Source organism: Phacochoerus africanus, chromosome 14 (genome assembly GCF_016906955.1).
Source record: "Phacochoerus africanus isolate WHEZ1 chromosome 14, ROS_Pafr_v1, whole genome shotgun sequence".
In the NCBI taxonomy this organism is placed as follows: domain Eukaryota; kingdom Metazoa; phylum Chordata; class Mammalia; order Artiodactyla; family Suidae; genus Phacochoerus; species Phacochoerus africanus.
The window spans coordinates 6,724,231-6,740,422 of record NC_062557.1 but is presented as its reverse complement, the minus strand read 5'-3'; the positions used below and the strand labels follow the sequence as shown (position 1 = coordinate 6,740,422).

The following is a 16,192-nucleotide window of genomic DNA, read 5'->3' as shown; positions in this document are numbered from 1 at the left end:
AAGATCTACCTTCTAGAATTAGATGAGTGGCATTTCAAGTGTGCAGAGATCAGGGAGGCTCCAGGTTACCAAGAAGACTCAGGAGGGTTCCCCCCAACTCCCCATCTCTAAGAAGTCCCGCCCCTTACTAGTTCTAACTTGTTATTCATATATATATATTTTGTCTTTTTCGTGCTGCACCCATGGTATATGAAGGTTCCCAGGTTAGAGCTCCAATTGGAGATGTAGCTGCCGGCCTACACCTAGGGGTCCAATTTGACCCCTAGCCTGGAAACCTCCATATGCCGTGGGTGTGGCCCTAAAAAGAAAAAATATATATATATAGCAGGAAGGAATTGTTCCCTGAAGTCACTGACTCAGTATTGTAAGCTGTCCCTGAAACCAGGCTATCCCCCGGTGCCACACCCACTGTTCTGCCTCGGCATCACACTCTTCCGCCAGCTGGAGTGCTGGGTGCCTGACCCACTCCCCCTCCTCTATAAAGCCTGAGCTCACAGTGGCCTCTGGCGGGCTGAGCACCTGCTCTTCGGCAGGAGATGGTGGGAGGCAGTGACCAGCCACCTGCTCTAGGGGAGGGACAAACCTGAGTTTGGATTCCAACCCCCACTTACTAGCTCTGTGGCTTTAGCCTAGTTGCTGGACTTCTCTGAGCCTCGATTCCCTCTTGTGTGAAACGGAGGTAACTAGATTGAGCCTGCAGGGCTGCCAGTAGGGTGGCACATGGAGGACAGGGGAGGTCCTCGGGAAATGTTGGCAGAGATTCACATCAGGCTGTAAGCGGCCCCTTGCTCACCCACAGTCTCCTGCTGCAGGGTGGTGGCAGGTTGGGGAATTCCTTGCCCTCTCTGGGGCTGGAGTCCCGGACACTCTGCCTGGGGACCTGAGTGGGTACTGCCTGTTGTCCAGGTGACTTGGCTAAAGCCAGTGACTCTCGGAAGCCTGCAGAGTCAGGACCTGGCCACCAGGGGGCAGCAAGGCCTCTGTGAGTCCCCCGACTGGGCGTGGAGGTGGGGCTGGGATTTCGAGTCCAGAGAGCTCTAGCCCCAGAGGTGGGATCTAATTGAGGGGGCCCAGAAACCCACTCAGCAACATTCCCAGAGGGCAAGCGGGGCAAGTGATACCAGGCTGGGCCTCAACTCTCCCTGGAGAAAATCCACACAGTGTCCCGGGCGCCCACTGTGGGCTGCACTGGTCACTCTTCCCCTCGTGGGGTGGGGCAACTGGCCAGAAGCAGATCCCAGCCTCTCCAGAGTGTTGGCTACACTAGGTGGTGTTTATTTGCCAGTGACTGATTTTCCATGAAGGATGGTCGGTTTCACCAGGAAAACAATAGCTTGCGGGGGTAGGGCACTGGGTCTTGCCTTCCCAGCATGGCTGGCAGCCTGGGAGGCTTTTCCTGGTGGTCCTGGCGGGCATTGCACATGGCTTCCTGCCATGCTTCCAGGCCAGCAGTCCCCTGGGTAGCCTCCTTCTTGGCCCATAGCCCACAGCCACCACAGGACTGACTCCTTCAAACTTGGCCCCTGAGTCCTCTCTCCAGAAGGGGGTCCTGCCCATGGCAGCCTCACCTCTCCTCCCCTGGCACTGGTTTCCCCCACTCTCTAAAATTAGTAGAATCAGCTCTGGAAATCCTTCTGTCCCCAAGGTCCTCGCCCCCAGGGTGTGACTGTCAGCCTGAGCCCAGTGCCCTTGGAGCCCAAGGCAGCCCCACCAGAGCCCCGAGGCCACCTCCTCCCCCGGGTCCCCCTCCCAGCCTCTCCCCTTCCCTGCCTGTGCCCTCTCGCGCGATCCTTTGCTCCAGGCAGCATCTGCATTACAGGCTTATTCCCTCCACCTCAGCCCCACCCTCTCCTTCCTCCTCCTCCCCCCTCCCACCACCCCACCTCTCAGGCGCTGACCGCTGGCTCAGTGCCGCTGGAAGAATCGTGGAGAGCTGGCAATGCTGAGAGGGAGCTGCAGGGACCCCCAGAAAAAGCCACAGGGTGACCCAAGACTCAGGACCCAGGAGCATGAGGCTTACGGGACAAGGCACAGGTAAAGCCTCTAGGTCGGGGGTGGAAGGGGTGAGAAAGGCGGAAGGGCCAGTAAGAAACCTAGAGCCCAGGGCGGGGAGCTTGAAGCTGCTGGGGGAAATCAAAGTCGGAAGGTGAAACCCCAAATCCTAAAGCGTGGGCTGAGGCGGGCAGGGACCAGAGCATGTGGCTAGTCTTTATCCCAGACTGGCCACCAGCCAGCTGTGTGTGATGGCAGGCAGGTCACCCTACCTCCTGGCCTCAGCTTCCCCATCAGAAAACCAGGGCCGTCCCAGCTCCAAGAGCATTAGAGGAGGAAGTTCTTTATCATCTAAAGGAGGGGAACTTAGTAACATCTCTCCTTTTTTGTTTTTTGTTTGTTTTTGTTTTTAGGGCCACACCTGCCGCATATGGAAGTTCCCAGGCTAGGGTCGAATCAGAGATGCAGCTGCCGGCCTACACCACAGCCACAGCCACAGCAATGCCAAATCCAAGCTGCATCTTCGACCCACACCACAGATCACGGCAGATCCTTAACCCACTGAGTGAGGCCAGGGATCGAACCTGAGTCCTCATGGGTACTAGTCGGGCTCATTACCGCTGAGCCATGACGGGAACTCTGTTAACATCTCTCCTTAAAATGGGCTGCCATTTGGTAGAGCCACGCAGCTGCCTGTGGTTCAAATCACCCAGGATGCTTTAAAAACCATAGCTGCTCAAGCCCCAGTCCAGACTCTCTGGCTCAGACTGCCTGGAGCGAGGCTCAGGAACCTGTATTTCACAAGTGCCCCACCTCCACCCCCACCCCCACCAGTGACTAGAAGCCCATTTTAGGGATCTGCTTTCCAGCCTTAAGATCCACGGGGAGCAATGAGATCAAGAAATGGCTCTGACAACAAGAAACGCCCACCGAGTCCTTCCTCCCATTCATGGGGGAGCCAGGCCACTGAGCCATGGCCTGGGATGGAGGGGACTTGACAATAGCAATTACCCTTTGGCCAGGCCTGACCAGGGGGCCGGCCCAGAGCAGGGGTGAATAAAGGCCTCAGGGTCAGGGTCAGGGTCGGGGGCGGGGGGGGGCTGCTGCCAGGCCAGGCTGGAAAGAGACCAAAGGCTCTAACCCCCACTTCTGCCCTTCCTAGCTGGCCAGCCTCGAGCGACCCTGCTGCCTACCGCCAATGGCAGTGGGCTGAGCCAGGAGTTTGAAGGCCATTGGCCAGAGATCCCAGGGAGGTCCCCATGTGTGGCCGGTGTCATCCCTGTCATCTACTACAGCGTCCTGCTGGGCCTGGGGCTGCCTGGTGAGTGGGGAGCTGGGGTCTGGGGGTTGGCAAGAAATGGGGGTCCTCCTTCAATTGGTGCCAGTCCTCTGTGCTGACCCCTGAGACCCAGGACATAGACCCCAGGGATCCCTTTGCCTTTGTGGGGTGATCTGAGTCATCGGAGAGCAAAGCATAGTGGAAGTAAAAGTGAGAGGCCGGGAAGAGTGATAATAGTTAAACCCAAGGTGTGGCTCAGTGGAAATGAACCCCACTAGTATCCATGAGGACACGGGTTCGATCCGTGGCCCTGCTCCGTGGGTTAAGATCCACCATGAGCTGTGGTGTAGGTCGCAGGTGTGGCTCAGATCCCACGTTGCTGTGGCTGTGGTGCAGGCCGGCAGCTGTAGCTCCAGTGGTACCCCTAGGCTGGGAACTTCTGTGCACCGAAGGCGTGGCCCTAAAAAGCAAAATAAATAAATCAGCAAACCCAAGGTTTTACCAGAGCAGACAGCCCGCTTCTGCCCCCGAGGAAGGGGCACTCTCTTAGGATGACTAAATGCATGCAGGGCTCCCTCAGCTCTGTGGAAAGTATCCTGTACCATCCACTGCACTCAGAGGGCAGCGCTGGGGGTCAGGGTGGGGTGTGGATGCAGGCAAGGACGGGTAGGATTGGGCAATTGCCTGTCCCTGCCTGTCACCAGGGAAGCCTGTGTGTAAGGCAAGAGGCTGGCACTGTGTGGCTGGACAGGGCAGGACTGGTCTGTTAACCTTCCTGACCCAGTGAGTTGTAAGAAGGATCTGGAGGGAGCTCCCTGGTTGTTCAGCGGCTTAAGAATCCAGCGTAGTGGTGCAGCAGAAATAAATCTGACTAGGAACCATGAGGTTGTGGGTTCAATCCCTGGCCTCGCTCAGTGGGTTAAGGATCTGGCGTTGCTGTGGCTGTGGTGTAGGCTGGACGCTATAGCCCCGATTGGACCCCTAGCCTGGGAACCTCCATATGCTGTGGGTGTGGCCCTAGAAAAAAAAAAAAGAAAAAATCGGACATTGTCACTGCTGTGGCTCGGGTCATTGCTGGGGTGTGGGTTCGATCCCTGGTCTGGGAACTTCCACATGCTGCAGGTACGGCAGGGGGAAAAAAAAAAGAAAGGAAGGAAAGAAGGAGGAAAGTAAGAAAGATCTGGAAAGAGGAAAAGAGAAGCCAGAACCAGCAGGTGGGGCGGGATGATGCTGAAGCAAATCTGAGCAGCCCTTCTAATGCCTCTGACCTCTCCCATCCCCACCCTCGGTTACTGTCAGTTAATCTCCTGACCACAGCGGCCCTGGCCCGCCTTGCCGCCAGGACCAGGAAGCCTTCCTACTGCTACCTTCTGGCGCTCACAGCCTCGGATATCGTCACCCAGGTGGTCATCGTGTTCGTGGGCTTCCTCCTGCAGGGCGCCGTGCTGGCCCGGGAGGTGCCCCGGGCCGTGGTGCGCACGGCAAACATCCTGGAGTTTGCGGCCAACCATGCCTCAGTCTGGATCGCTGTCCTGCTCACGGTCGACCGGTACAGTGCCCTGTGCCACCCCCTGCACCATCGGGCCACCTCATCCCCTGGCCGGACTCGCCGGGCCATTGCCGCTGTCCTTGGTGCTGCCCTGCTGACCGGCATCCCCTTCTACTGGTGGCTGGATGTGTGGAGGGACGCGGACCCTCCCAGCACAATGGACAAGGTCCTCAAGTGGGCTCACTGCCTCATTGTCTATTTCATCCCTTGTGGCGTTTTCCTGGTCGCCAACTCGGCCATCATCTGCCGGCTCCGGAGGAGGAGCCAGAGAGGGCTGCCGCCCCGGGTGGGCAAGAGCACAGCCATCCTCCTGGGCGTCACCACGCTCTTCACACTCCTTTGGGCACCCCGGATCTTTGTCATGCTCTACCACCTGTACGTGGCCCCCGTCTCCCGGGACTGGAGGGTCCACCTGGCCTTGGATGTGGCCAACATGGCGGCCATGCTCAACACAGCGGTTAATTTCGGCCTCTACTGCTTTGTCAGCAAGACTTTCCGGGCCACTGTCCGAGAGGTCATCCATGACACCCACTTGCCCTGTGGCCTGGGGTCACGATCTGTGGGTATGGTGGCAGAACCTGTGCTAAAGGCTCCAGGACTCCCCAGAGGGGCAGAATTGTAGGGGGGGCATTCAGGGAGCTCACACCAGATGTGCTTGGGTCTTTGTGGTTGCGCCCACAAACCTTATCAACACCCTACTTTGCAATGTGTGGTGGGGTAGGGGGCTCCTTCCTTCAGGAGTGGCTCCCCAGGAAGCTAAATGAATGATGGTTGAGTGAATGAATGACTGAATGGATGGATGGATGGATGAATAGATGGATGGATGGATGGAAAGATGTATATTGTTTCCAGCCTAGAGCCCACCTTTCATTCTCTGAGTCGATCACTTCTCTTGTGATCAACTTCTAGTGGCAATGCCAGAGGAAAAGAAGATACCTTCAGGATTCCAGGCCTTTCCTGGTCTGGGGGAATCCAATGCAGGGAGGGGGCCACCTGGGAAAGGGGGTGATCTTAAGCAGGTGTGTTGTCCCAGGGCTGGGGCAACACAACCCCTGCCTGAGGTCTGGATTGATTTCATTTAACTTTCTGCCCAGAAGATAGAATGGGTTCAAGGGCCCAAAACAGCCCTGGGGCTGCAGTTTTCATGGTTGCCAAGGAGCAGGACAAAGAAAGGAGGTTCCCTCTTAGCTCAGGGGCCAGGAGGCTTGGAAGGGAGGCCTTGGTCCCGCGCCGCCTGAGCCTCCTCCACTTGGAGAAGAAGTCTCTTTCTCCACCAAGGGGCAGAAGGGAGGTGGCTCAGCTGATCTGAGACCCTGAGGGGCTCTGCTCAGCCCCTCCCGGCCTCTCTCTTTTCGGTGATGCCAGCCCTAGAGGCAGCTGGGAGAGATTAGCAGATGAACCTCCCACCTGCTCCAGGCATTGGGTAAACACATTAGCAGTCTGCTTTCTGCTTTTAGATCAGACTGAGCTGACCTTTCCCCTGAATGGTCCAGGCGGGCCCCCACCAGCACCCAAGCCCTTAATGGGATCACAGAAGCGAAAGAGCCAGATGCGGGTCAGGCACACAGTTGGTGCGAAATAAGTGCACTTGGCTTTCCGCCCTTTCCTCTCTACTCCCCCTCCACCCCAACGGCTGGCAGGAAGGGACTTTCAGTCACACCCAGAAGGAGAAAAAGGCGGGTCTCCAATCCTCGATCCACAATTCTAAACTCCAGAAAGCCCTGAAAACCAAAACATTTTTCCTGAGTTTACCACAAACACATTTAGCAACAAAGCTGGACCAGAATGGATGCAAGATCACATGGGGCTTGGTGGTATCCTGCTACGAAGGTTCTGGTGCAGGCTCCCAGCAGGCGTAACTCTCCCCTGCTGCCGCACACCCTGCTAGACTCTGCAGCTGATACAGTGCCTGGGCCACACACTGCCTCCCTCTATTCTGAAAAATCCTGGATTCTGGGACACTTCTGGTCCCGAGTCCAGGCAGCTACAGCTCAAAAGGCCAGAACTCCCCCACGGCTTTTAGGAAAAGATCTTCAAAGATAGTGTGAGGGGGAGGGTTGCCGGGTGCGTGATCAGCTCATGGACGCTCTTCTGATTGGTCTGTGGTGAGGCCACCAGCAACATCATCCACCATCTGGTTCCAACTGCTCTGGAGTTTATGTGCTTGTGGCCGCATTCTGTTAACTTCTTCCACAAGGCGGGCGTGTGTTTGCACGTGCGTGTGTGTGTGCGCGCGCGTGTGTGTGTGTGTGTGTGTGTGTGTGTGTGTGTGTGTGGTTCAGTATCTGTAAAAGATCTGGGTCAGAGGAGTTCCAGTCATGGAGCAGTGGTAACAAACCCAACTAGCATCCACGAGGACGTGGGTTCAATCCCTGGCCTCCCTCAGTGGGTTAAGGATCCAGGGTTGCCGTGAGCTGTGGTGTAGGTCACAGATGTGGCTTGGATCTGGCGTTGCTGTGGCTGTGATGTAGGCCAGCAGCTACAACTCCAATTCCACCCCTGGTCTGGGAACTTCAACATGTGCCACGGGTATGGCCCTAAAACAGACCAAAAATAAATAAATAAATAAAAGTTTAGAAAAAGATTTGGTTACGATTTTATCTATAGCCCTTGAGGCGGAATGAAAGGTCCTTGACTTTGTGTGATGACTAAACTATTATAATTTTGTCTTATTTGACTGTTTCTCCCCCCTCCCCTTTTCTCCAACAAGTATATCTCCATGTAATTTAGCACATCGAATAAGGAGTTCAGGTCCTTTGAGCCCTAACTGCCTGGACTCCCTCCTGGGTGCCCCGCTGTGCCTTCCTCCACCCCAACCTGGCGTCAGCAGATGGGTTTTACTGTGAGCTCAACTCTGTGCACACTGAGAGAGAGTGGAGGAACCAGAGCTTCACTCTTTGCTGAAGGAGGAGGGGGTGCAAGGGCAGGGACCCCAAGAAGAAGCACAAGAGGATGAGAAGGATGCTTCCCCCAGCCCAGAGGTCAAGTCCACCCTACCAAGGGAGCTGCTGGGAAAAAAGGTGCCTCCCAACGCTACCGGTCAAGGATCTGGCATTGTCAGAGTTCCCGTCGTGGCGCAGTGGTTAACGAATCTGACTAGGAACCATGAGGTTGTGGGTTCAATCCCTGCCCTTCTTCATTGGGTTAAGGATCCAGCGTTGCTGTGAGCTGTGGTGTAGGTTGCAGACGCAGCTCGGATCCAGCGTTGCTCTGGTGTAGGCCGGCGGCTACAGCTCCGGTTAGACCCCTAGCCTGGGAACCTCCATATGCTGCTGGAAGCGGCCCTAGAAAAGACAAAAAGACCAAAAAAAAAAAAAGGATCTAGTATTGTCACCGCAGTGTCTCGGCTCACTGCTGGGATGAGGGTTCAATACCTGGCCCAAAAACTTCCTGACATCCAGGGCGGAGACCCCCCCCCCTCCAAAAAAAAAGGAACATTGTGGAGGAGAGATCCCTTTCCCACTCTGAGCAAAACCTGCAGGACCCTGCAGGAGAGCTGCCCAGCATCGGGGGACCCTTGTCATGAAAGGGCCGCTGCGGTGGAGCAAGACAGGAAGCTCCTTTCAACCAGCTGGTGGGCTGTCCTCCCAGAGATGAAAGAATTCACTCATTGTCCCTGAGCCCCAGGGAGAGGAGGAATTTCCAGAACAGGTGGGGAGGCCCTATTGAGGCAGACAGAAGTTTGCACTGGTGGGGGGATTCCAGCCGCCAGAATTCACAACTCAGGGTTCCAAATAAGCCAGCATCCTGGGTACTCCAACCATTTTACAGACAGAGGGAACAGAGGTACCGAGATGTTCAATGATACCCCTGCAGCTGCGCTGGTCAAGAGCGGTATTGAGACTCAAACCATGTCTGCGGGTTCCTGATCCCTTCTCTGTCCACCCATCACCTCGCAGACGGTCTCAGATGCAGAAGATTAGAGGAAGGCGAGCTTTAGCGCTGTATGCACATCTTATAAATTTTTTGTCCTGGACCCAACAGATCTGGGACGCAATCTCATATTTCCCTAATAAGATGCGTTAGGCAGTAGTTTCTTTTGAACATTCTGGTCATCTTTAATAAAAGGTAGAGAGATCATCACTGTGATAAGCATGCCACTGAAATGGGAATGAAAAGTATTCTTAACACTGCTTTTGGAAGTTCTCGTTGTGGCTCAGTGGTAACAAACGCGACTAGTATCCATGAGGACTCGGGCTCGATCCCTGGCCCCACTCAGTGGGTTAAGAATCTGGTGCTGCTGTGGCTGTGGCTTAGGTTGGCAGCTGTAGCTCTGATTCAACCCCTGGCCTGGGAACTTTATGGTACAGCCCTGAAAAGAATAAAACCCCAAAAACTGCTTTTGATGAGATCCTGCTGTACAGCACGGGGAACTATGTCCAATCACTTGTGATAGAACATAATAAAAGACAATATGAGAAAAAGAATGTATATACATACAACTGGGGCACCTCGCTATACAGCAGAAATTGACAGAACATTGTAAATCAACCATGATAAAAAAATTTTTTAACGACTTTTGCTCCCTTTATATGCATTTTTTGTTTTTCTTTTTTTGGCTGCCCTGTGGCATGTGCAGTTCCCAGGCCGGGGAGCAGAACCAAGACACGGTTAAAACCTACACCACAGCTGGGGCAACACTGGATCCTGTAACCTGCTGTGCCGGGCTGGGGATCAAACCTGTGTCCTGGTGCTACAGAGATGCCTCCGATCCCACTGTGCCACAGCAGGAATGCCCGTGCATTTTTTTTGTTTGTTTGTTTTTGTTTTTTTGTCTGCACCCGAGGCACTAGGCCACCAGGGAACTCTGGTGCATTTTCAGCATTAAACTCTCAAAGTCTTCTGAAGGAGAACGGGACTGCTGGTGTGTGGGTGACCCTTCATTCCTCCAACCCATCTGCTGAAATATCCGGACTAACAGAAATTCTTTCTGGAATTCTAAGTTTTTTCCTTACAGTCCCCCTCCACTCCCACCCCCAAGGAAATATTCCTTCATTTTTCTTTCTTTCTCTTTCTTTCTTTCTTTCTTTCTTTCTTCTTTCTTTCTTTCTTTCTTTCTTTCTTTCTTTCTTTCTTTCTTTCTTTCTCTTTTTTTTTTTTGTCTTTTTAGGGCTACACTGGAGGCAAATGGAGGTTCCCAGGCTAGGGGCCCAATCGGAGCTGTAGCCGCCAGCTTACACCACAGCCACAGCAACGCGGGAACCGAGCCGCATCTGCGACCTACACGACAGCTCATGGCAATGCTGAATCCTTAACCCACAGAGCAAGGCCAGGGATCAAACCTGAGTCCTCATGGATGCTAGCTGGATTTGTTTCCGCTGCACCATGATGGGAACCCCCTCCGTTTTTCTTTCTTTTTTTAATTTAATTTAATTTAATTTTTAATTTTTTTGTTGTTATTTCCCCAATTCATTTTTTTTTCTACTGTACAGCATGGTGACCCAGTTACACATACATGTATACATTCTTTTTTCTCCCATTTTTCTTGCTGGTTGCAGTAGCAGGATTCAATGTAGGTTTTGAATCTTAAACATCATCTTTCTTCCTGGATTCTTGGAAGATCTTGATGTTTTTTGATTAAACTGCGATGAAAAATATCTGAAGACAAGTGTCTTTCTTCAAGAAGTTTCCCAGAGTTTGAAGTTCTCTTGTTGCACAGGGGGAACTTTCACATGCCAGAGGTGTGGCCAAAAAAGAAGAAAAACAACCAGTTTCCCCAAGTCTGCTCTAGATCTTTTAAATTCCACACTGACTGTATCTTTTATTTCAGAAGAGTTTCTCCTACTTTCTTAATCATGATTGGGTGTCTGGAGTTCCCATTGTGGCTCAGTGGTTAAAGAATCTGACTAGGAACCATCAGGTTGCGGGTTCGATTCCTGGCCTCCCTCGGTGGGTTAAGGATCCCTCTGCTGCTCTTATTGGTTCTCAGACAGGAGAATAAATACACTGTTTGCCAAGTCTCCTGGACTCCCTTTAGTACTCCCACCTCCAGCAGTGTTTTTCCATTCTACACTGGGCTGAAAGTTTGCACAGCTTTCCAGCTTTGCCAAAGATGCCCTCTTATCTGCACCTACTTCCTATAGTTTCTTATGTGGCTGTCAGTGCCCCCAGGCCTGTTCTCACTTCCCCAGTCCCGCCCCTGCCCGCCCCACGCCACATCCAGTCCACTTCAGGCTAATTGGGTAAACCCACAGCTGCCCATGTCGTCCTGGGATGGGGGTGGGGGCATGATAGGGACAAGAAGCCAGACTTTTGGAAGATCTGTTGTTTTCAGCAACCAGGCCCAGGGGAGGTGCCCCAGAGAGGAACAGTATACTTATTTATTGAATTAAATGTTGAGCCCTTTGTCAGCCAGGTTATAGATGCACTGGCAGGGACAACAGGACTGTCGTTGACATGGGGGTGTCTTGGGAATCTTGTGCCGCTCCCCCCTCCCGCCACCTCCCCTGAAGCCCAAACTCCTTTGTCAGTGGGAAAATTTGGCCTCCTGGAAGGGTCCTGAGGCCCAGCTCCCCCCTTTGGCCTGTCGCTACGGGCTCAGACAGCAGGGGGCGCTGCAAGACTGGCGGGATGGACCGACCGGACCAGGAGCCCCAGGGGCAGGGCTTTAAGCCAGATTTCCAGGAGGATCTAAGTTATTGCAAAGAAACTGTGCCTGCCCCCTGTCCACAGCCAGCGGGGAGCACTGTGGAAGGCAGGGCTCAGCTGCTCCCTTTGTCCCTCTCCTCCACCCAGAAGCCGCGAGAAGCCACGTTCTCCTGCCAAGCTGGGGTTAGCCAGCGGGGGGTGGCAGGTCACTGCAGGTTTCTCAGATCCTTCCGGCGGTTGGAAAGGTTTCACAGCGTGGCACTGTGTGAAGGGCCCTTTCATTGTGCTCGTCCCTCCACCCTGCATGCGCAGGGTCCAGCCAGCCCCTCCTGCGGCCTCGGATCTGGCCACCTGCCTTCCCTGCTCTGAAGAGCCCCAGGGCCTCAGTCAGTGACTCTGGGGTCCCAAGTTCCACCCAGATCCCACCCCTGGCCAGCGGTTCCTGTCCGTGGTGGCCACTTGGGCGTCCTTCCCACCAAGTGAGTTTGAACGTTGGCATCAGCCCCACAGGACAGGGATGGAGGGAAAGGCGCCAGAAAGTGAGGAGGGAGGGAACCCCACAGTGAGTCATGAGCAGAGCTGGGACCCAGGGCAGAGGGGACCCTCTGGGGCTCCCAGGATGCTGCCTGCTCTCCAACCAGGAGGTCCTAGGAGGCTTGGCGGGGGGCTCCGGGGGCACCTTTGGGGGCAAGGAGGCTGACCTAGGCCGGGGGAGGGGGTTGCCATGCTAGGGCCCTGGCCCTCTATTTAGGGAAGGAAAGGAGGAGGCCGATCCAGAGCCTCTTCTGACTGAGGTCAGCTCCAGCCTTCACACCTCTGGGTGGAGGGGACCCGCCCCGCAGAGAAGGGGAGCCCCCCCACCCCCGTGCCCCCGGGGACTCCCTCACCTTTTTCTTGAAAGCAGAGGCGAGGCCATCCTCCAGGTCCCTCCTGAAGAACGTGGCTTAGGGCTGGACTTAGCCTCTCCGCTGCCAAGAGGTTAGAGTCACAGAGTCCCCACCTGCCCGCCTTGACCTGTTTCCTCCTTCTGGGCAGGAGCGGGGAGGAGGTGGTGAGGTCACAGTTGGTCCTCCCCAAAGTCACCTCCCACCCCTGACCCCAGGTCTCCATCCCCTAGGCCCGTGGGAGGGGTTGGGTCCTCCCTGGGGCCTTGGGCACCCCTCCCACCGGATTGCCAGCGCCCCCCACCCCCCCGCGCCCCCTCTGGTCTGCCCCCTCTCCGGAGCTGCTGGATGTGAAAGAGTTAACGAGGTCTGTGGTGGTGCCTTCCCGGACTCCTCCTAGAGGTATATTTAGCCAGCAGGGCCGGGCCGAGGGAGAGGAATGCTCTGATGCCCAGACGCGGTGGCCGCGGATCTGCCACTCCCCTCCCCTCCCCTCCCTTCCCCCCACCCCCCGGAGGGTGGGGGCGGGACGGTGGGGGGAGGGGAGTTAGCGGAGGGAAAGGGGCAGGGAGGTGTGAGTTGGCTTTAAATGGAAGACTATGGCCTCAGAGACGACTTTGAGGCCCCGGGAAGAGGACGGGGTGGAGGAGTCCTTTTCCAGGAAGAAGGACTGGGGGACCTAGTGGCTCAGGGATGAAGAAAAGAGGGCAGGGATCGGAAGTCAGAGGGCTCCTTGGTGAGGGGCGCTGGGGCTGGGGCAGGGCTGCTGGAAGTCCCTTCCACGTGCTGAAATGGCTGCTGGCCTGGGGCCAGGGAACATGGGAACTGGGGTCTACGTTGGGGTGTCCCTTCTGGGTCAGGTGCCCCCCCCCCCGGCTAGTTGCCAGAGATGAGATGGTTGGGGGAGCACTGCCCTGGGAACTGCATGTCCACTTTGGGACCACAGACCTGGCCTCCAGACATCCCGTGGGGTGGAGCTAGAGGAGAAGGGTTTTTCCAAGTTGTCCATCGAGAGGGCTTCCAAAGGCCCTACACTCAGGAGCTTGATGTTTGAGAAGCGACTGGCAGGTGGGCTGATTGCTGCATATTTTTGACTTTAAGAGGGTGGAGGAGGAGTTCCCGTCATGGCTCAGTGGTTAATGAATCCGATTAGGAACCATGAGGTTGCAGGTTCGATCCCTGGCCTTGCTCAGTGGGTTAAGGATCCGGTGTTGCTGTGAGCTGTGGTGTAGGCCGGCGGCGGCGACAGCTCTGATTCGACCCCTAGCCTGGGAACCTTCATATGCCGCAGGAGTGCTCCTAGAAATGGCAAAAAGACAAAAAAAATTAAAATAAAAATAAAATAAGAGGGTAGAGGAGCGGGTTAAGGACCTGGCATTATCACTGCAGTGACTCAGGTCACTGCTGTGGTGCAAGTTCAATTCCTGGCCCAGGAACTTCCATGTGCCGCAGGTGCCAAGCAAAAAGCAAACAAACTGAAAAGCAAGTAATACAATCCCTCCAAGTCTGTGGACTTCTGGGAGGTTCAGTTCACAGGGACTATGTTTTGTCTGCATATTGTTGTTTTTTTCTTTTCTTTTCTTTTCTTTTTCTTTCTTTCTTTTTTTTTCTTTCTTTTTTTTTTTTTTTTTTTTTGCCACAGCCACAGTGTGTGGAAGTTCCCAGGCTGGGGATTAAACCCACCTCACAGCAGTAACCAGTGACAACTCCGGATCCTTAATCCACTGAGCCACCAGGGACTCCTCCTTTCAGACTTCTGAAGGCAAAATTTCTGGAACCCTAACCTGCAGCTCCTGCACCAGTACTCAGAGCATGCTCTCAGTAATTTTTTTCATTCTTTCTTTCTTTTTTTTTGTTTTTGTTTTTGTTTTGTTTTTTAGGGCTGCACCCACAGTATATGTAAGTTCCCAGGCTAGGGGTTGAATCAGAGCTGCAGCTGCTGGCATACGCCAAAGCCACAGCAATGCCAGGTCTGAGCTGTGTCTGTGACCTACACCACAGCTCACAGCAACACCGGATCCTTAACCCACTGAGCAAGGCTGGGGATCGAACTTCATGCATATTAGTTGGGTTCTTGCGTGTGTGTGTGTGTGTGTGTGTGTGTGTGTGTGTGTGTGTGTGTGTGTTTGTCTTTTTAGGGCTACACTGTGGCATACGGAGGTTCCCAGGCTAGGGGTCCAATCAGAGCTGAGCCCGCAGACCTACACCATAGCCACAGCAACACCAGATCCGAGCTGTGTCTGTGGCCTATACCACAGCTCGTGGCAATGCCGCATCTTTAACCTCCTGAGCGAGGCCAGGGATTGAACCTTTGTCCTCATGGATGCTAGTTGGGTTTGTTAACTGCTGAGCCACGATGGGAATTCTCCAGTAAATATTTATTAAATGAATATATACTAATGTTTATGATGTCGGTGAATGAAAGTGAATGAAAGCAGAAATGCAAAGAGAATGGGGGATCCTGGTTAAAGAGGCGCCTGCAATTAGAACTGCCAAGCTGGAGTTCCTGCTGTGGCGCAACGGGATTGGCAGAGTCTTGGGAATGCTGGGACACAGGTTCAATCCCCGGCCCAGCACAGTGGGTAAAGAATCCAGCATTGCCTCACCTGCCACTTAGGTCACAACTGCAGCTTGGTTCTGATCCCTGGCCTGAGACCTCCATATACTGTGGGTGGCCAAAAAGAGAGAGAGAAAGAAAACTCCCAAATTCTTGGCCACCCCGAAAGCATCTCTGAACTTCTGGGTTGGAGGCTGAAACCGTGGGCTGAGACTTGTGTGTCTGGTCCCTTTGGACAGACAGGGAACTGGCCTCGGAAACAAGAACCTGCCCTCCCACCCCCACTGTTTCCCACCCCACGGTTCTTGTATTAAATTCTTGAGGAATGATTGTTTCATTTCATTATGATTTTTTGGCCCAGCCCAAGGCCTGTGGAAGTTCCCAGGCCAGGGATCAAACTCGTGCCACAGCAGTACCCAGAGCCACAGCAGTGACAACACCAGATCCTTAACCTGCTGCACCACAGGGAGAACGCCTCATTCAGCTTTCTTGATCTTCCCCAGGTTCTAAAGGGCAAAATCAGGGAAGGGAGAGGATGCAGAAACAAGGGAGGATCAGAGTTCCCTTGTGGCACAGGGGGTTAAGGATCCGGTGCTGCCGAAGCTGTGGCAGAGGTGGCAAATATGGCTCAGATTTGATCCTTAGCCCAGGAATTTCCATATGCTGCGAATGTGGCCAAAGGAAAAAAAAAAATTTCCCACCAAACCCCTGGGGAGTTTGGGGCTTTTTAAGCACGAGCCATGGGTCTCCTTGCTTGGCTCTGCAAAAAAAAACTTTTCTCTGTTCCAGACTCTGGCATTTCCATTTATTTGGCCTCACATCAAGTGAATTTTTTTTTTTTTTTGGCCTTTTTAGGACCACATGCAGTATATGGAAGTTCCCAGGCTAGGGGTCCAATCAGAGCTGTAGCTGCTGGCCGACACCACAGCCATAGCAACGCCAGATCCTTAACCCCACTGAGCGAAGCCAGGGATTAAACCCACATCCTCATGGATACTAGTCGGTTTCATTACCACTGAGCCTCACTGGAAACTCCCACACTGGGGGACTTGGTTCAGTCACAGTCCGGCCTCACTGAGTGAGAGGGCAGCCAGGAGCCAAGGACACTTCCTCCCGGGAGCTGGCCTGCAGCTGTGGCAGGTGGTGGGGACAGGAGCCTCAGGCCCTGGGAAGGAAGAATCCTAAGGTAGCCCCGTGATCCTGTGCGTGTTCTCAGGAGTTCCTCTGTGACTACATTACGTTACACAGCAAAAGAGAATTTCAGCATAGAGAGACCAGGGCTGTAGGGAAGGGTGGTGGCCTGAGAGAGGTCAGGTGATGGGGGTGATTGGAGGCCTTGAGGG

The 16,192-nt window shown here is 54.3% G+C and overlaps 1 protein-coding gene across 1 annotated transcript; it reads left to right on the top strand.

The window, feature by feature from the left end:
* Positions 1 to 1,939: 1,939 nt before the first annotated feature.
* On the top strand, positions 1,940 to 5,442 carry GPR142 (G protein-coupled receptor 142). Its single transcript, XM_047758607.1, is given in 4 exon segments — positions 1,940 to 1,981; positions 1,983 to 2,034; positions 3,155 to 3,313; positions 4,571 to 5,442. Coding segments are annotated over 4 exon segments (1,125 nt in total).
* The last annotated feature ends 10,750 nt before the right edge of the window (positions 5,443 to 16,192 follow it).